We start from the raw sequence: 21,113 nt of genomic DNA on the forward strand, positions 1-21,113 counted from the left end.
GTCCAAAAAACCACGCGTTAAGTTCCCACGCAGCGTGGAAAACCCACCGAGCCGCCTGTCAGTCAGCTGGTAGGCGGGGTCACAAGGAGCCAAGATGGCTGACTGTGAGGATCCGCTGACAGATGAGGAGAAGGTTTGTGTCCGATTAAATTCTGATTTTAGAGAAATTTTACTTTTTTTAATGTGTCAGAAATTATCTTGCATATGTTAGACAGACTGTCCGTTTTGTGTCATTCTTTAAAACAAACCAAAAAGAAAACCCAAATGTTTCTTTCTTCCCAAGCCACATCAAGCTAACAAGTTAGCCAAAGCTAGTCGGTGCTTTTACTGTTACTTGACTTGCGAAATTTGACACTGAGAAATTGGTTCAAACGCTGTAAAGAAATGCTTTTAGAGGTTTTCGCAGTTTTAAATGTAAGCATTTGAAGTTGCACACAATTGTCAAATCCAAAACTGAGTTGTGTTGTAAATTTAGTCTGCGTAACATGGAGATTGTGAGATAGTCGTTCCTCTCGCTAACCTTAGCAGCTAACGTGAAGTTGCCCTGAAATTCTAGGTCATACAGATTTAGTTGCAGCTCACATGTTTGTTCGCCTCACATGAGCACAGATCATATCGGTCGGCAAATAGTGACACCCTCTGTGATAGCAGTTGCAGAAGCTCCTTGCAAGTTGGAGCAAACGCCCTAATTGTTGTCCGTGAACGATTCGATTTTTCCAGTCAAAACCAACCAAAGAACATTGAATAGCACTTTTATAAAAAGTTTGCTAACTTGCATATCAAAAAAGCAGTTTTAAGGGAGTTATCAGATGCCCATTATTATATGATTAAGAGTTATATACTATATAGATTGCCACACCTAAATGCACAACAGGTTATGATTCAATTAAACATTTGTATTCCTGCAATAAGCAAGATGTTTGTTATACTTCTATGAAGGAACCTAGTGCAAACTAAGAACTTAGAGGCTTGGTGGAATAGGCAAATGTAAACAATAATTTGGGTTTATATTCTTACTGACTATGTATCTTCTCATTCAAGCTGAGTTGCCCTACAAATTTCATTTCCAATTTTTCTTTGTCTACATCTTTTTCTGATAGGTTGAATGCAATAAGCAAATAATGAGTTATTGTTTAGCTTGATAACTGAATGAACTCTTTAATACTTTGTTTGGTTCTAAAGGTTCGCATTGCGGCCAACTTTGTAATCCATGCTCCACCAGGGGAGTTCAATGAGGTCTTTAATGGTAAGAAGAAGCTATTAACATGCATGATGATTGAAGTATTTTCAATATTGTCATACAATTCCTACACATATACAACTGATATTGTGATTTATCTTTAAATTGTTAGATGTGCGGCTTCTTCTCAACGATGACAACCTCCTCAGGGAAGGGGCCTCACAGTAAGTAAGACTGAGAACATCACTTCTGTTATACATTTTAATACGCCACAACTTCAATACAAGCACCGCTAGCAAAAAGTATGTCAAAGTAATCTCAGTGCTACTTTTGTTAATTCCTGATATACATTTGTGTCAATCCCATCTGTTTAGCTCCTTTGCCCAGTACAACATGGATCAGTTTACCCCAGCCAAACTAGAAGGCTATGATGACCCGGTACGTAACAGCCTTGTGATTATTTTTGGTTTTGTTTCCCTCTCGTAGAAACACGTCACTGAACTATCTCAACCTTTTTTTGTTATGGTCTTCTGAATAGGTCTTGATTACAGAGCATGGGGACTTGGGTCAGGGACGTTTCCTGGATCCCCGCAACCATCTATCGTTCCGCTTTGACCACTTAAGGAAAGAGGTGAGCGATATCCAACCACATGAAGGAGAGACCAGCATGAAAAGCTTGAGAGATTCCTGCGATTCTGTCCTCAGTGCCTATGTCAAGGAGCACTACCCCACAGGAGTCTGTACGGTAAAATGCACTGAATATTTTCAGAATGCATTAATTTAGCAAACGTTGATTGCATGTTACCTATATCCATACTTACTCTTCTTCTTTGTGGGTTGCAGGTATATGGGAAAATGGTTGATGGTCAGAAAACAATTATAGCCTGCATTGAGGGACATCAATTTCAACCCAAAAATTTCTGGTAATGTAAACTCCCTTAAATAGCAAATTATTCATTTAGCCATCTATCCTCCCCATATTTTGTTCTTAAAGTTTTCTGGTTTGGGTAGACTAGAGCCATCATTGATAGAATGTGTTTCTTTATAGTTTTAATTTTTTTTTTCCGTCAAGTATTCCTTCCCTTGAAGGTGGTGGGTATTGCTTGCTTATCTAGGATCTCTCAAAAATAGGAACGGTCGCTGTAGGTCGGAGTGGAAGCTTACTGTTGGTCAGTCCACTGCGCAGGTGGTTGGAGTGTTGAAAATACAGGTGAGTTTAAATCAACATACGTGGGTGTGCGTGTGTGTTTGTGTGCGTTTGTGTGTCCGTGTGTGCACAAAGAGTAAAAAGTAACCTCAGAATTTGCAATGTAAAATCTTCTCTGCAGGTACATTATTATGAAGATGGGAATGTGCAGCTGGTAAGCCATAAGGAGGTAGAAGAATCAATACAAGTAACTGTAAGTAAATGTCAAACACCCAAGCAATTTCATTGCATTTTGAAATTATTTTTTTCTTGTTTAGTGTCATACAGGTTTTGTCAGCTTTTGCAGTATAAAACTTCTTGTATTTTTCTTTTTTCATATCAGAATGAAATTGAGACAGCAAAGGAATTTGTTGACATAATTAAGACTGCTGAAAATGACTATCAGGTAAGCCACTACCTACTGACTATGAATAATATTTTAATGGTTCAGCAAGAATGGAAGTTACTTAAACATGTTTTTCTTTACACCTTTCCCTCAGACTGCAATCAGTGAGAATTACCAGACCATGTCTGATACCACCTTCAAGGCTCTGCGTCGTCAGCTTCCTGTCACACGTACCAAGATTGACTGGAATAAAATACTAAGTTACAAAATTGGAAAGGAAATGCAGAATGCCTAGTGGAAGGTCAGAGACAGCCCATGGCAATTTATCTCCACGGGTTTCCCTAAAACCATCGGATCTGAAGGACTTAACCAAAGCTAAACTATCTCAGTATGGGGCAAGGAAACAACAAAATACCAACAAAACAATGACAACTAAAACTGAAAATATGCAGACTGTAAGGCACAAGTATATGTATACTTTAGCAAAGTGTGATGGGAGTTTATCACGGTTTGGAGAAAGCGGTTATTTCTTAATGTGATGTGAAAGTGTTGTGTTGGGACAGCGTGCAGGAGCACAAGAGTGCTTCACTAAAGAATAAAAAACAAACAAACTAAAGCCATGATAGGAACAGAGGACTTACCTAGAGGGTGTCATAAGTTACTACAAAATAGTCATTATTAATTAAACTCAAGCTGACCTGCATCACCACAATGGTGAACCCAGCATAAATGCACAAGAACCAGAACTGCACAAGGCAGCTAATGTGACAAATAAAGCACATCACTTCATATCAGGGTCTGATCTTTGGACTTACAAGCAGGAATTGACGGACAATAAGTCCGATGTAGTTGCCAAGTTTAGTGGAATCAGAAATCAGAGGTTAATGTTGCCTGGAAAAGTTGTAGCAGTCATCCGATATTTCAACATCATAATAAGAATTCAATTACACAGAACTAAGTTACATCTTGCTAATGATATAGATAGAGCTCACATCTCTGGTCATTTGGCTGTAGCACAATACTTAGCATGGCTCTGTTCGTGCACTGTAGACCTGTATGTTTAAAAGGGCAAAGAGAAGGATCGGGAAAATGGTTTTCTATCCATGCTCCACTCATGTGAGTCTCCACCCATGCAAGTTATGATGATTGAAATAATATAAAGCCTCTTCTGTGCTTCTCTATCTACATTGTAATGCTTGCCTACATTTGCAGCACAACCTTCATTGCTGTATTAACTTTTCCTTTGTAAAGGGAAAACACTCATTAATTAAGAATTATTTGCCAAACTTTCTTTCCTATGGTAAAGACCTCCATCCTACAACCCATGTATGCAAATTTCTATTTTGATATGCTGGTTTTTGTTGGAGTCTTATTATTGTACTTAATTATAAAATTTGTGCGTTGGTCAATACCAAGTGAACACAAAGCAGTATTGAAGAAAGGCAAGCTCCTCAGTTACATTACTTTTTTATGGCCACGTCATACTCTAGATTACACGACTTCTCAACAGACTGACTTTGAATCAGTTACTTATTAGCTGTACTATGTGCTGTGTTCAAGCATCACACTGCTACAACTGTGTGCCCATCAGTTATTTAGTTCATGACTGTACTGCCCCATTCTGTTTTCCAAATAAATTGACTGAACCTCTTCACCATGTTGTTCTTCCCATTTCACATCTTCACACAGTTTACTTATGGAGATGCAGGACTGCCTGTTGCAGAGAGAAATGTTTGACACACTTACTAATGCACGGGGACTTTTATTTTAGAAAAAACAAAACAGGCATTTCATATGCATATTCAAGACCAAAGGAATGTCCCATGATAGAAATCAGTAGTGTATACATTTTTCAAATGTTGGCTAATATATTAACTTATTTTCAGTCTTGAAAAGTACAATATCAGCTATTGTTAAAAACAAACCTGTTTCACCTACGGTAAACATGTATACTGTTTAGATGCAGTACTATGCAAGTCATTTTGACACAAACAGCAGTTTATAGTGATAATCAAAATTTAGTTATGAAAAACATAACAACTAGTGTATTTTGGTTTGGATGCAGCAGAAATAAAACCTTCCCTGAATAAAAAGACATACAGTCGCATAGAGTATGATAGTGCAAAATGTTCAAGACAAATTCAATGGACCTGCAAAAAATGTTGATTAAAAGAACATGAAATGATGTGCAGTAACAGACAGTGATATAAAAACTGAATTCCATTGTCTACATACAATAAAATGTTGTCAATTGACCTGTCTAAGAACAAATTGTAACATAAAAACTACTCACTATTTTTTCTTGTGGATTGTGCCAGCTACATGTTCACTATTCTATATCTTGCCCTTCTACAAAAATCGCCTTTTTCCATTTTACTTATTTATTCTTTTTTTTTCGCCCTGGTCTTAATGCTCCAAGCAACAAAGTAGCTTGAAGTGATGATGGAGAAGTGTACAATAAATCTGTGAAATCAACGTTTCTTGTTCAGGTTACCATCTTGAGCATGCTGCATAAAATGTATGTTAAAATATTGATCATTTTTTTTCAAACTTTTGAAGGTTCAGACTCAAAAAGGGCTAAATGAAAGAATAGACAGGTCCAAATTAAGAAGAGGAAACATTGATAGGGACATAGCATGTTAGGTTTCATTTCAAACTTCTTTTTCAATCAATTTGTGATGGAGTTGGGAGTGTTAACGACTCAAATGCATCAGTTTGAGCCAGACAGTGTGTTATATTGATTTAAAGAACTGTGATGGGGCTGAAGGGGACAAGACAGAAAAATGCCACAGTGTTTATATCATCGGGTTCTTAGCTACTTGATGATAAAAGCAGGTCTGGTTCAATGGTGCCCTCCTGCCCGTTGCTGCTGTGTCCACAGTTTTCTGTCAACTCTGAGAAGAGGCCGGCCTGAGCAGTATGACTTGGGGAGCCTGGAGTTGGACTCATTCCTGGCCTCTTGGGAGGAATTGGCGGGGGATTGCTCTTCTCTGATCGAGGCATGAGAGGGGAGCGGATGCCTGGCGATAGAGGCCCTGAAGGAGATCTCCCACCAGGAGGAGATGCTGCTAGATTTCTGTAATCTGTACCAAATGGAGAACTGCTGATCGGTGCCAGCTTGACACCGGCCTGCTGACTAGTGAACCTGGACAGCACTTGTGTGACAGTGTTGCGTGCCAACTGCTTTGCTGCACTGTGCTCTGGCGGAGGAGGGACGGAAGGGGTGGTGGGCGAAAGATCCCTGGGGGAAAGAGGGCCACCTAGCTGTTGCTGCTCCAGCTCAGCTTGAGACTGGAACTTGTGCCTCGCAGCCTGGAATCGCTGGTTGACTCCAGCCTGGTATGAGGACTGATGGAAACCAGGGCTGCCGATACGTTTTGCCAGTACAGGGGAGGAAATAGGTGAAGAGGAGAGAGAAGATGAGGCTGTGCTGGAGGGAGAGTGAGGATGAGTGTGGAGATGAGGGTGGTGAGGAGAATGCAAAGTTCCCGATCCTCCATTTTCCATCATCCCTGTATTTTCTGCTCCTCTCCCTTCCTGAATCTGTTCTGTCTCTTTTAGAGTGTGATTGCCATTGACTTTTGACAGAGGCATGGCTTTAGGAGTGACAACGGTCTTTCCATCTGCCTCGGTTTTAACCGATGTCAAAGGGGACTCTTTCACCCTTGTGGTAGCCTCCTTTACCTCTTCTTTACATTCTCCAGTCATAGCAAGCCTCTTATTCAGTTCCTTAATCTGCCATTCGAGTTCCTTTCTCTTCTCTTCCTCTTTACTGATCCTGTCCTTCAGCATCTCCCTTTCCGTGTCATACTCGGCCGTTTGCCTCTCAGACCTTGCCTCTAACTGAACCCTCTTGTTCTTTTCATCTTCAAAAAGCTGTTGGAGCTTTTCGAGGGCCTTGGTCTCCTCTTGGAGCAGAATGTGGAGCTGGGAGACCTTCTGAGCCTCCTCTTGGGCCTGGCTGTTGGCTTTCTGGAGCTCCACGGTCAGAGATGAGGAGATTTGCTGCTGTTGAGACAGTGTCTCCTGCACCTGGCTCACCGCTTGCGCCTGCTCCTTCTCTAACCTCTGTACTGCAGCGCGTTCAACTTCCAGCTGGACAGAACAAGAGGTACAATCAGTTTACACAAGGCATGTTGTTCAAGATACAGCCACAGGGAGGCAAAGAAACCCAACTTTAATATTTAGGAGAACCAGATCAGCTTTCCCACAACAAGTGTTGCCTGATGTGATTTACCACCTTGGGCTCAGACACTACTTTTGGCATTTCTGCAACATGGGATTACTAGAGAATTTAGCAATTAGTATTGTCGTTTTTCTTGTAAATCCATACAATTTGTGTATGTGTGTGTGAAGATGCACATTTTCAAATTTGGTTTGGATCTATCACGCTTACCATAAGAAATATCAAAGATACATTTACTTTTTCCATTATTTTACAACGGTCACTTACACTTTAGTAGACATGGGCTCCATAGAATAGTTTAAGCTGCTAAAAATCTGGAGCTCAATGTGTTATCTCTATTGAGTACAAAACTTAAACTGAACTCACAGGGACTCTGTAGAAGTAACAAATAGAAATTAAAAATGAAGATACTTTGGAGAGGGTAGATTCCTGTTGTTCACCCTCCTGTCGTACACCATGTACAATACCGTAGTATGCCAATACAAAGAAGAAATAAGCGCATGTGTCACCCAAAGAAGAAACAAGACTTGATGGCAATAGTTCACATAATACAAAATTAAGGCATTATTGCCATGAAGTTTAGGAAAAGTTCAAACACAATGAGGCCATTTGTCGGTGACAACACTACTTAAGATATCTAATGAGTAACAAAAGGAAATGGTAAGCGGTATTATACACTCTGGTGTGTGTGAGTGTGTGTGTTTGACAGGAAAAGCTGAGGGAAAATTGGGAGATACCCAGGAACCCTTTCTTACATAACAGCAACTAGAATGTCTGCATAAGGTGACACATGGTCATCCATTATCTCAGGTTTCCTGAGGCCATAAAGCCCCATCGCTGCCGGAAAACCAAACAATGGTCTTTTCCATCTGTTTCCTATGGAACAGCCCAGTGCCTGTGGATAGTGGCGCCTGTTTGAGAAAGTTGCTGCGCAGCCTGTTTGAAAGGCCAAGCCCTCTCCACTGTACAGAGATTCACAATGAAGCTCCAGTGATGCCTTCCTGTCCAGTCTTGGGGTCATAAATCATAGCTTTTAGTTTAAATAGTGACCCTAGGCACACAAGAAAACAGCCTTCTGTCTTTACCATGCTGTGCTTCTTGCTTTCAGAAATAAGATTTCTAAGTACGCGACTTTCTTTGACACAATATAGGGGAACTCGTGATGAGAATGAGGGAACAAGGTTTTATCTTGATGGGCATGTTTTTGTAAAAATATGAGTAGATTGCTATGCGGTGGTGCAACTTTAAAGAGAATGGCTGACTGTTATTCAAGAAATCTCAAGTGGGAATGCTCAAGGAATGTAGGTTGCGCGAGAGATAAATCAGAAAAAGGTGTTTCAAAGTAAAGAGTCGCCCAAAGTAAATGATGTATATAATATAATAAGAGCTCAATGAACTAAATCTGATGGAGCTGTTGGCACAGAGCCATGAAAACATACCAAAACAATCCGGATATTTAAACAATTTCATGGCTGCAGAAAAAGCTGATGTCAATGTACTTCTTCATAATGAGTTATAGTATAAGAAACATACTGGTGTCTTCACAAAAGCAGGGGCTATTGAAAAGTGTCCCAATGGCGATCTGAAAGCAATGTCGTATGTCATTACTACAAAAAAAGTTGGTCACATGACATTATTTTATCCAGTTCAGGACATGTGATTGTTAATCCCTCATGCTAGTCATTCTATACAGAATAGGTTGCAAGTGAAGAACGTAAAAACACTTTATGCTTTCAAACAAATGCCCACACACACATATTTCTTTAACATGTCAGTCGCACCTGTTTCAACAGTTTGTCCCTCTCGGTTTGCAGCACCAAAGTGAAATCCTCATTCTGTGCAGACTCCTGAAGCAAACACTGTTTCTGCTCCTCTAGATGAGCAATCATCTGTCAAACAAATGAAGCATTTGGATCAAACATTGACTTCTTATTGAAATATTTGGAACTTCTATTTGACATAAAGTTCTTCAAAAGATTTCTGCTCAAATGGAAAGTACTGGTGTGAAAATTTGGCCAACTTTAATGTGTAAATTTCACTTTTTTCTCTCTTTATTTTAATTCTAAAACTGATATAGCCAAGTTCCTGAGCCACATGTGTTTATTCTATCAGTTGTGATTTAGGATATACATGAACATGCACACCTTTAGCACTACTGTGATAAAACTGTATATCAGTCCTCAAATACATGGGTATGGCATCTGTTTGCCTCACTTCACGAAACTAAGTCTCCACTGGCTTGAACATAGTGAAAAAAAAATTTGCATGCATATTCACACATGGTATTTGTTGTTCAAGTATAAGCCTTTAGTGTGGCACTTTATGGTAATGGTATGGTTGGTTGTAGCACAACTTGTGCGGTGGACTGTTGCTTCTTACCCTTCTGTGTCTGCTTTCCGTCGCTGCCAACTGCCCCATCATCTTCTCTTGCATCCTCTTGCAGGGATTCATGACCAGTTTAAGAACAGCCAGAGGGTTCAGGCCTACTGAGCGGCCCTGCAGATGTGTGTGAGGTGAGTTGATAATAGATTGATGCTCTCCAACTTCGCTGTCCCGTTGCAAGGCAAGGAATGGATCACTGAGGTCATGCTGGCCATAGCGATCCTTGATGAAAGCATCTCTGTGTTGAGCCTGATGGACATACAAACAGACGGTGTTGTTTGGTAGAGCACACTAGCCTGTCATTTTAAAAAGAAACCATGGGTCTGAGAAGTACAGATTCCGAGCTGAGGCAGCAGAAACAAATATTCATTCAGTGGGGAGAACAAGTATTTGATACACTGCAGATGTTTTAGTTTTCCCACTTGCAAAGCATGTAGTGGTCTATAATTTTTTATCATAGGCACTCTTCAACTGTGAGTGACAGAATCGAAAACAAAAATCAAGAAAGACATACTGTATGATTTTTGAGTCATTAATTTGCATTATGTTGCATGACATAAGTATTTGATACATCAGAAAAACAGAACTTGAACCTTTGTTGGCTATTACAGACATGAGACGTTTCCTGTAGTTCTTGACCAGGTTTGCACATACTGCAGCAGGGATTTTGGCCACTACCTCCATACAGATCTTCTCCAGATCCTTCAGGTTTTGGGGCAGTGGCTTGGCAATACGGACTTTCAGCTCCCTCCAAAGATTTTCTTTTGGATTCAGGTCTGGGGACTGGCCAGGCAACTCCAGGACCTTGAGGTGCCTCTAACAGAGCCACTCCTTAGTTGCCATTCTTCACAGTTGGGATGTTGTTCTTGGGGTTTTACTCATCCCTCTTCCTCCTCCAAACACAGTGATGTTTAGACCAAAAAGCTCTATTTTTGTCTCATCAGACCAAATGACCTTCCTTACGTTCCTCCTCTGGATCATCCAAATGGTCACTGGCAAACTCCACATAGGCCTGGACATGTGCTGACTTGAGCAGGGTGTCCTTGAGTGCGCTGCAGGATTTTAATACATGACGGCGTAGTGTGTTAGTAATGGTTTTCTTTGAGACTGTGGTCCCAGCTCTCTTCAGGTCATTGACCAGGTCCAGCCGTGTAGTTCTGGGCTGATCCCTCACTTTCCTCATGATCATTGATGCCCCTTGAGGTGAGATCTTGCATGGAGCCCCAGACAGAGGGTGATTGACCGTCATGGTGAACTCTTTCCATTTTCTAATAATTGTGCCAAGCTTCTCACCAAGCTGCTCGCAATATCAAATACTTGTGTCATGCAATAAAATGCAAATTAATTACTTAAAAATCATACAATATGTTTTACTGGATGTTTGTTTTAGATTCCGTCACTCACAGTTGAAGAGTGCCTATGATACAAATTACAGACCTCGACATGCTTTGCAAGTAGGAAAAGCTAAAAAATCAGCAGTGTATAAAATACTTGTTGCCCCCACTTTATACGTTCACAATCATCATTAGTGAATTGGTGAATAGATAATAATGTCAAAAGGCACATCTTGCAAAAAAGGATAAACTTGTAGTCCATTTGCAAGATATTTTGTTGTCAGAGTGAGCACAAACAGATGGTCTTAGCCCAAACCAATAACAAAGAGGAGAGGTACTCCAGTACAACCCCCCAACAAGGGGAGGTCATTCCTCCCTTGGAATAGGGGGGCAAAACACCAGGCCCTGAAATCAGACACTCACCAGCAATCTTTCTTGAAAGAGATCATACCATATCAAAAAAGTAAGCAAAACCAAACTCATTACAGTACTTGTTTAAAATCCTGATGGTAAAATTGAAGCAATTTTAACTGTCAATTCGTTGAAGTTGAATTTCGAGAAATAGAAGAAGCTTTGTTTTGGGTCACTCAGAGGGAATACTGGCAGATCCCATTAACAAAGTACAGCTACACTTGAGTCCTGGGGGCATGTACAATCAGCTGGCAGTGCCAGTGATGTAAGCATATGCTATACCAGTGCACTCCCACGTGCCTAGGAGACATTCACGACTGACTCCCCTTGATGTCCTCATCAGGCACCCCAGTCTTTTGGCCCCCCTCATTTTCCTGCCCAAACACGCATGTCATTACATTCCATTGGCAGTTCATCATGATTTCTCAGAAAATACTTTTGCCTCTCACTCAGCCCTTTTCTTTCACTTGTTCATTGGCTACACCATGGAAAACACATACATATGCACGTCCTGAGGGCATCAGCGAGGAGGTTGTGTGTCGCTGTCTCTGGCTGAACAAAGAATGTGACCCTCAGTGAAGTGATTACAGGACTCACACAAAGACGCTGTCTCAATGCCTCAGTTTCAGGCATTGTCTCTCTGTACGGCCAAGCAGGCTTCAGTTTGTGAGAGGGGTTACAACTTGGGAATTTTAATTCACCGATGAGTTTTCTACCATGTGTGTATGTAAATTTTAAAAACAAAAATACATATATAGTTGTTGAATTAGGAGAATCCCATCTTCCTAAGGTGTTTTTGTAGGACACCTTGATTATAATTCTAGTGTGCTTTCTCTTAAGAAATAGAAAATTATATACACACACACATTATTTGCATATTTTCTCACTATCAATAAAAATGTGCTTTGTATGGAAACTTAGCATGTATGACACTGCTGATCTGAGACAAACTGAAAGAACTCACTGTCACTCATAGACACAATCATATCCTTGTGTGAGCTGAAAAGAGATAGAATTTTGTGTTGTTAGTAAGCCCCTCCAAAGACTGGCAGACAATGAACTGAGCAGCACACACAGACATGTTTTACAGTTCTGAATAGTGTTGGAGGCTAAAATAATTTAAATTCTGATGTAATTTGCAGGTTACACTGTTATCCTCACTGCTTATAAGCAGATGTATGTGTCTGTTATATTTGTACATCTATGTACATACAGATTCCTTGAAGAGGGGGCCAAATGTAAAACTTGGAGTTAGCAATTATAGAACAATCTGCTAGGGGGCTGCTTATGATTCACTTAAGATTTATTCAGTCATTTAACTAACAGAAGTAAGGAGAGCTTATTTGTGTGTGCCAATTATCACAAGCAAGAACACAAGACAACTAAAATACAGTTGAGTGTGACAGCAGCATATGTGCCTTGAGCTTTCAAGAGATCACTGTTAAATCAACAAGGAAACCTTATGGTCAGCTGCATAAAACTGCCAGTGTTGTTGTTGGCTCATTAGGTTCCTGCTTATATTACGTTTTTTGTTTGTTCTTCTGTTTACTTTATTTCCAAGTCTATCTTTTAGTTTACAGCGATGTGTGAAGTGCGTTTGCTAAATGTCCACAACACTTGTTCAAACTACAGAGAGAGAGAAGACAGAATATGCATGTAAATGTATTTTGTGGTACCTATTTGCTAAAAAATCAGACAGATTACTTTAATAATGATGATACATATTTCAGTCTGGTATTTGTTTACAGCTTACATTGGATCCCCCATCCCTCACAACTGATATTAACCCCTTATAGAACTAGGATTACTGAAGAAACCCCAAACAAAACCCCTATTCTTCATAATCATGTTTAACGGAGTTGAATGTTTTGTTCAGGAGTTAGCCATAAAACAAAGAAGCAGATGCACCATTGTGTCAAACATAAAATATCCTTATTTCATCAAATAATTTTCTGGTGTTTTATTATGGTTAAGACAAACATTGAGGTGAAAAATTATAACGAAGCTCAAAAAACATTCAGGAAGCAGTGCCTTTTTTGTCATTTTATGACCTGCTACATCTGTATTATTTGTCAGAAGCAAACACTGCCCAGCTCTGAGCAAATATTAGTCAAGGGAGGAGCCTATTACCATTGCAGATATGACCCTTTATATTCCTGTCATCCATTCTATTACCACAACCGTGCTTCATAGCTGTGATTTGTGTTACATATTTCATCATTTTTGTGGGTATTATGAGTCTGTAGAGTAACAAAACATTCTATCTTATCTGAACAGGACATTTCTGCCAGCCCATTGTTTATGGAGTCAGGAAAAACATCAGTCTACAAAAATAGACAAAGCATTTCAGGATTACAGGACATGACATCATATGAAAAACGAAACATGTCATACGGGGTGACCATACTAGTTCAGCTACACAAATCTGATTTCCCCCACCCCCACACAGAATAACATCAAGAATATTTAGTTCTAGCTAAATCAATGTATTCATGACAACAGGATCCGGAATAAACACTATTTAATTAATATTCATTGTCCGAAGCATATTTCCAGTATGTTTAGTTTCTCAATAAAAGTGTCCTGTTAATTAGAATTTCAATGAGCATTAACACTTGTATGTAATCTGAACTTGCTGTTTTCAACAGTATACCTTGCCTACCTGAAACTACTGAGGTTTGACTTGTATATTGCAAAAAGCCAGTTAATAATAGCAGTATTTACACTGCAGATAAAGGCGATCATCAAGATGTGCCACTCCTTTTGGAATGTGACCTGTTTATGGTGTCATATTCTCAGGAATGTTCCCTCTGGCAAACCTTTTATTCTGTTCTTTCTGATGAGAACAAACCTAAAAAATAAAAAAAATAAAAATAAAAAAAAACAACAATACATTTGAGAACCTGTCAAAACAGGTGCTAAACATGATGCCATTGTAAGTCAACATTGACACAGATCACAATAAGTGAAGTGGTGAAGGAAGGGTTAATAAAGGACCTCAATACAGTTGTCCTGGGAAATGTATTGGCATCCCTAGTGCTTCCCAAGAAAGAAGAAAACAGCGGATTTGAAAAGCTGTTTTCTCCCTGCATTTGTCTTAAAACTCAAGTTAACCCTGTGGGTACATATTGAATTTGGTTAAAATGAAAGCCCGACTAAGAACTTAGGACAGCACTGATGAAAAGCTGCCGGGTCAGAGAAATTATATTTCCCAACACTAAATCATTCAATATCAGACAACTAAATTCCCATGACCGAAACATCTACGCACAATCAGCACTTACATCGATCTGTCAGTAAAAATGTACAGCTCCCCAGTGGAAACAGGGGAAGTCAGTGATTTGAGCCTACAACTCCCTACATCCTCTACACAATAAACACTGTAGCCTCTAATGAACTCGGCAGAGACAACCGGATTGTTGAATGAATGTGTGTGTGTGTGTGTGTGTGTGTGTGTGTGTGTGTGTGTGTGTGTGTGTGTGTGTGTGTGTGTGTGTGTGTGTGTGTGTATGTATGTATGGGCAGTAGGGGTTATGGTCAAACATTAAGGACTCCCCATAATGCGCCAACCACAACAGACGGAGAGAGAAAAAAAAAAAAAACAGGCAGTAAAAAAGGAACGCAGACTACAAGGTGACATAATATTTGTTCAAGCAAAATCAGATGTCATGTCAAACACTGCAAGCATTGAATAGGAGTCCCTTTATTCAGGATTCAAAGTGTTGATTGCCATGTGTACAGCCTTGATATGTGTTCCCCTGTACAAAGAAATTCTTACTTTGCCATCAGCAATGCATAAAAATATTTTTGTAATTCGTCCCATGCAGCACAACATCAGCAAAATTTGACCACTGCATTTAACCCATCACAGATGAACAATGAGACGGCCATTAAGCCCCAAGGGAAGCAGTAAAAGGTTCTTGCTCAACAACACTTCAACGACTAGGAGGAGCACAGGAATTGAACCAGGAATTTTTGGTTTCAAGGATGGCTGCTCTAACCCCCTGCACAACACCACCGCCATCAGATCTTGACCATGCTGTTTAGAGCTTTTGTCAGTTCACATTGATAAAACAAGTTCCCACTCACACTATTGTGTAAATGTTAATTGATATTTGAACTGTTTAGCTACATGACTGTCCAGATTGATACACTGCCAGTAAAATCATTCACAGCTGCTTCTTTAATCTCATTAAAGCCTCAATTACACTTTCTTACGGTGAGTCAAGCATTTAGAGCCCTTGCAGTTCCATCCAGGTCCAGACCAGAGTGTGAAATAGAAGCAGTAGCCAATCATACGAAGCATCTGTTTTGTGGTAATGTTGTTGTTTTGTAATGTCTCAGAAGCTGGGTTATCATAATACTCCTATGTTGTTTTGTTCTATGCAGACTTGTATCCAAACATAGAGCACAACAACAAACTTTTCTATGTGCTGAAAGACTCCCCGTGTGATTTTTGCTGCCAATATTCCGTTTTTCTGGTTTAGTCTTCAGGCAATGTCTTGCTAATTCATTATCAGTCTCTAAATCCTTTAATTTTCAGGTCCTCTTGTTTTCAGTTAATCTGTTTAAATGCAGGCCAGTGCACGTTAATGTCAAAATCATTACAGCCAGAAAGAGAAACACACTTTACCTTGTTTTTTGCGGGCTCTCATTTTAATGAGCTTGATATAAACAACCTCTTTAGCTTCTTGATACATACTTTTAACATTTTTAACCAAGAATATGTTGAGACCACTTCATTGGTACACCCCTGTCCAGAATTTCAAAAAAGGATGCATAGCAACAGCGGATATGGTTAACAAATCCAATCTGCAGTCAAGACAAATCCAGATCAAACACTAGTATGCGTAGCAATGATGTCTGTGCCTGGGAGACCAAAATGGCTGCTGCACTATTGTCTTTCCAAACTGTTTCCTCATTTTCCTGTCCAGAAATCCCCACTCAGTGTGTTCACATCCTTATTTTGGGATGTTATGTTGAAGCAGGTAACCTTTAGTCAAAGGGTATTAGTAAATCTCATTCAATAGGCAGTTAGGATGGTTACAACATTCATTGTCATTCAACGATTTTTGCTTATCCTATCACAAACAAATATTCATGTGAGTGCAGTACTGACAACAGTATCTGGAGGGGTTTTAATATGTTGCTGTAAAGGCCACCTTACCCTGTAGGCATGGATGACCACATCTTGCGCTTCCAACTCTCCCTCCAGGATACTGAGGAGAGTCAGCAACTCTGCTCTGCTCAGGGTTTCTACATTCATCTTCTCCCCCTGAAAAGAGAAACAGTAACATGACATTGGTTGATATGATCATTGTTATAATGGTAGAACCTGATGTTACTATACAAAAGAACTTTGATGTCAGAAATCCCAGTTAATAAATGCCAATCAAGAAAACTGTCAGGATCACAAATGGTAGATTGTGCATTTTTAGTGAATGGTACAGAGCAGATGTAGGTTGGCCCTGGGGCTCCAACTCGTGGTCCCACTGGGTTGTGCTCTGGTTTGTCAACAGGAAGTCATTATCATGTCTGCATTTTAAGTTGCTAAGAAATAGAGGACAGTTGTTTGCTCCAATCATCCCCAAATTGGGTGTGCTCCTAAACTCAAGGCTTATTTTATTCTATAATGATAAAAACACTGTTTTTTCAAGACTCCAAGTTACTCCAGTCTCAAAGCACTCCAGGATATGATTTATCCTCTAGGTTAGCAGCATGGGGCAAGACAAAACACAGTGGCGTCATATTTAAAATGAAAAGAAAGATGAAAAAACAAAACACACATCTCAATGTTGACGTCATTGTTTAAAAAAAGGAGGGGGGCTCTTCCTGATTGTGACCAGAACATGATTGTAATGGCACTACTACTCAGATAACAGTTCTGTTCGTCTATTAAGCCACACATTTTTCTGTGTGGTATACATGGATAAGAGCTGTACCTGCCAACTATGGATTAGGTCACTTTTTCAGTCACTCCTAATATTTAATGTTCTTGTTAGTGCATTAGGGTCTGAGCTAGAGTTAATTCTAATACTTGGTTTACTCGGTTACGGAGACTAAAGAGACAATAGACAAAACCATGTTATCAGTTGATGATCAAATTGTAACAAAGAGCAGTAAAACCACCGGATAAGATCTATAAATGCCAATGTGATACAATGCTGCCTTTCATAGAATTATATGTTCCTAGTCACTGAATTCCTGTGAGACTTAAGTTCTTACTCATTTCATTTCAGTATTCACTTTTCTTTTATTCTGTATAATAGCTAAGGGTAGGTTTTTTATCCCTCCAAACAACCATTTCCTCTGAATCTGAGAACACTGTTCACTTTGAAGCAATAGCTTTGAGTTCCCCACAACAATCAATCCTGCCAAAATTCAATCATATACATTTATGTGTCACAAGTTCATTTATTGACTGACTAAACTTTCACAGCACAGCAGGATAGTGTGAATCTATCTATTTCTTTCTGGTAAGTGACAAGACGTGTGGAGACGTTTCTAGACATGTCAGGTAAGTATCCTGATTAATTAGGCTACTTTCGATGGACACAGACTACAGAGGGGGTTACAGCCTAACCTAGCTGATGTTGGGGGAAACGTGGGGTGCACCCTGGAACAAGTCAATCACAAGTCAGAGACATACAGCTTAACAGTCCACACCTGTGGAAAATACACAGAATAATCTTCAATTAACTGAACATAGTCTAACCATATGAGCTGAGACTCCCCCCCCAGAAAAAATCTATGCAAACTGCATACAGAAAGGCTCTAATTCCAGAAGTGATCCAGGAACCCCTTGCTGTGACAAGTGAGTGGTATCCACTGCACCACCCCTTTTAGCAGATCAGCTTCCATTAGAAAAATTGTACCAACATTCCAAGAGTGCCCCCATCATGGGAATCAACACTCAACACTAAATCTCTAAATCCCGCTACTTAGCTCAAGTATGCACTCCTCAAGTGCCAGTATTACTCTGTGACCCTTTTGAGTATTGGTTAAGGTAAATAAATCAGTTAAACGGCAGCTGCTCAAAGAGAATATATATTGATCGAAAGAAGTAAATACTGCATGAAAATGCTAATTTGTAATCCTGGTTGTGTGTTCATTTGTTTCCATCCATCCTGCCACCGTTCATTGTTTTCTTCTTGGTCCTTTCTCTTTGTTATTGAGCCCCCACCTCCCCCCATCCCCAACCACCCATTTAGTACAAAATAAATAAAAACATGTGTAAATGGTGAATCAACCTGAAATGATGTGTAATGTGCTCACAGTGTTCAAGGCAGTAAATAATTGCTGGGCTTCCTTGTAAACACCAGTGGATCCACCTGCCAGCCTGCCCCCTTTGTTTAAACACAAGGAACGGCCATTATTATACGAACCATTTGATTCAATTGAAAAATGTGAAGTATATAATGGAAGAAAAAAAAACAACCGATTATCCTCAAATATACACTGCTTGGGGTGGTAATGGTGCAATCAATAAATAAGCAGAAGTCAGTAGTGCCAACAATTAAGCCGGAAATTGAAGTCCAATCTCGCTCGTTTTTCATCTTTGAAAGAAATTAGCCAAAATGCTATGTCATGTATGGAGGTGAGATTCGGTTACACCGGAGGGACAAAGCCCGAATGGTACCGGCTAATTTCTGTACGAGTCACTTAACTGTACATCTGGACTTTCCCACATTTATTACTGGGAGGAAAAAATTGTGTCAAATCAGGAATGAATCACAACAACAAAAAAAAAACTTGCGTGTCAACATACCTTCATTCGTGCCTTCCTGGTCGCATCGAATGCCCGCAGCCTCACAGACGCCTCTCCTCCGGGCGCGTGAATCAGAACCAGGGGCGTCCGCTGTCACGGGCGCTCCAGCTCCGTATGTGTGAACAACACACGTACAGTGACGAAGCCGCCAGCCAATGGGGTGGATGTAGTGCAACAAACTGACCAATGGCGTGGCGTGTTAGATTTACGGGGCGGGGTTAAGGGTGTTTCCGTTTTGTGTTACAAACCTCTTTGTTTCGGACGTCCAGAGTGGATTCCCATCTCGCCCCTCTTTCAAGTCTCATGAATGGTGTTTACATTTGTCGGGTTACGTAATATAAATTAATTTCAGGCCGCCAAGTGGGCGGTTTGAGATTGGGTGCAGCCAAAGATTTGTTATCTTGAAGCCAAAATACAGCAGGTGATTATAATGGCCCCATCTGTTTAGTGAGACCAGTTATTAACCCTGAGACTTTAATACCTCCCTTAAATGTTTCTTTAAACTGATGCACTGTTAAGTGATTTAATCTCCTCTTAATTGCCAAGGACTGTATAACATATGTGTCGTAGCTGCTGATCACCAGATTTAGCAAACTCCAAGTGTGCCCGTTGGGAAACACAGGATACACTGGAAAACCCACCTCTAATGTGACCCTTCATTTTTTAAGACATTTTTTGTCTGAGCTTTAGCTTATGTTCATGTCCCTTGAGTCTTTCCAGTTCACTTAAGTGGTCAGTCTGTATGGTTTCTGAAGATGCTGCCAATGCATTGCATTGTCCATTTGTGTGCCAAAAACATCTAATCTCAAAAAATGTGGGTTATCTGACCCAGAAATATCAGTCAAATTGGAAACGGTGATGTGGAAAGTGGCATAAATGAGTGTGACAGTTCACTTTGGGTTCATTCCCTCGAAACAATGCACCAACAGTATCATAAAATCCAAACTTAGCTGGCAGTGAATAGTCATTGGTCCTTTGGGTTTCCACCTCTTCTTTTGTCTCTCTGTTCAGTCTACCTCCCCTAAAAGGGGTTCTTCATGAAACACGAGAACAGAAACCTGATAGATGTTCTTTTTTCTTTTCTAAATCCACTTTAAAATGCATAATACATTTCTCCTCATAACCTGTTATTATTAGCTCAGTAGAAACTGCATTGCTTTATTCTCAACTATAGTAGATATTGAATTTAGACTGAAAATTGGTTGAGTGGAGCACTAAAAGTATCATTTCCCTCTAATGATACTGACACTGAATGTTACCATAGCAATTTAAACTTTCAGAACAGAGAAAGTAGGTTTCACATGGACTGCGTCTTACTTCTGCTTTTTTGTTTCCCTATTGCATTTGATTATATGATTTCATTTTCTTCTGGAAATAAGAAAGACTATCCATCTATCCATCTTTCTATCTATCTATTACTACTTAATCTACTGTTTATCTTGCACTCATGGTCGGGGGCGGGGGGTCCCAGCTGTCATTTGGGGAATGGTGGGGTTCACCTCAGACCCATTGCTAGCCGATCACAGTGCCCCATCTAGAGACAGATAACCATTCACTGTGTCATTTACGTGTCTGAGAAATTCGGTTCTCCAATTATCCTGCTGCATGTTTTAGGACTGTGAGAGGAAACCAGAGAACATGAAGTAAATCCACATGCAGACATAAGAAGAACGCGCAAACTCCATAGAAAGACCTCCAGTCAGAACAGAAACCAGGGGCCTTGCTGTGAGGAGATAAGATAAGATAAGAACAACTTTAGGAGGACATGCTAACCACTTTGCCAAAATGATATAGATATATATACTGTATACACATGTATAAATTGGATAAAAGTCTGGTTGCTGAAACCTTTCTTAAAAATTGCCCTTAAAAAGTAGTTTTCAGTATTAAGTCATTGTAGTCAAAATAAAATACGCCTAATTATAGTATGACACCTATTATACATTAAAAAACGGCATATGGCTTTCCCCGTGCACTGACCTTTGATATGTGCGCAATTTAAGATACACAATTGTCCATATGTTACTGAGGCCCACTTGTATTGTTGATACACATGACAAGTGGGTGTTGCTTTGAATTAAAGTGTCTGCTAAATTCAATTTGCAAAAGGTAGAGAAGATAATAAGCTCATCTATGAAGGATTCGAGAACTCAACCCTCTCAAGCACATGTTCTGGCAAGGTGTTTGTGTAAGAGCCACCCCTTGTAACTTTTACAGGAGAAGGACAGCAAGATAAGCCCAAGCCATAAATATTATATAATGCTATATGATGAGGAATAGTGGGAGCCAGAACAGGTTACACACATACAACACATTTAAG

At 39.9% G+C, this 21,113-nt stretch overlaps 2 protein-coding genes across 2 annotated transcripts; one reads left to right on the forward strand and one right to left on the reverse strand.

The window, feature by feature from the left end:
- The first annotated feature begins 56 nt into the window (after positions 1–56).
- On the forward strand, positions 57–4,366 carry capza1b (capping actin protein of muscle Z-line subunit alpha 1b). The gene is made up of 10 exons (XM_086142114.1): positions 57–133; positions 1,183–1,246; positions 1,353–1,404; positions 1,555–1,618; positions 1,719–1,925; positions 2,024–2,103; positions 2,312–2,390; positions 2,509–2,580; positions 2,710–2,772; positions 2,867–4,366. Exons 1-10 carry the CDS (start codon positions 95–97, stop codon positions 3,005–3,007), a joined length of 861 nt encoding a protein of 286 aa, XP_085998240.1. The 5' UTR covers positions 57–94; the 3' UTR covers positions 3,008–4,366.
- A 92-nt stretch (positions 4,367–4,458) lies between these two features.
- cttnbp2nlb (CTTNBP2 N-terminal like b) lies at positions 4,459–18,917 on the reverse strand. The gene is made up of 5 exons (XM_086142112.1): positions 18,794–18,917; positions 16,193–16,300; positions 9,278–9,529; positions 8,680–8,787; positions 4,459–6,807 (listed from the first exon to the last, which is right to left on the reverse strand). The coding sequence occupies exons 1-5, from the start codon at positions 18,797–18,799 to the stop codon at positions 5,524–5,526; spliced, it is 1,758 nt and encodes a 585-aa protein (XP_085998238.1). The 5' UTR covers positions 18,800–18,917; the 3' UTR covers positions 4,459–5,523.
- Positions 18,918–21,113: the final 2,196 nt, after the last annotated feature.

Source organism: Fistularia commersonii, chromosome 34 (genome assembly GCF_037954325.1).
Source record: "Fistularia commersonii isolate RoL2024-O1a breed Wild chromosome 34, RoL_Fcom_v1.0, whole genome shotgun sequence".
Taxonomy (NCBI): Eukaryota; Metazoa; Chordata; class Actinopteri; order Syngnathiformes; family Fistulariidae; genus Fistularia; species Fistularia commersonii.

Coding starts and splice junctions, on each gene's coding strand:
- capza1b (XM_086142114.1), top strand. CDS start 95: ATGGCTGACTGTGAGGATCCGCTGACAGATGAGGAGAAG. Junction 2,104..2,311: donor TTTCAACCCAAAAATTTCTG/GTAATGTAAACT, acceptor TCTCAAAAATAG/GAACGGTCGCTGTAGGTCGG. Junction 2,581..2,709: donor AAGAATCAATACAAGTAACT/GTAAGTAAATGT, acceptor TTTTCATATCAG/AATGAAATTGAGACAGCAAA.
- cttnbp2nlb (XM_086142112.1), bottom strand. Junction 9,530..16,192: donor TGGTCATCCATGCCTACAGG/GTAAGGTGGCCT, acceptor TATGTCCATCAG/GCTCAACACAGAGATGCTTT. Junction 6,808..8,679: donor GGGACAAACTGTTGAAACAG/GTGCGACTGACA, acceptor TGTTCTGTCCAG/CTGGAAGTTGAACGCGCTGC.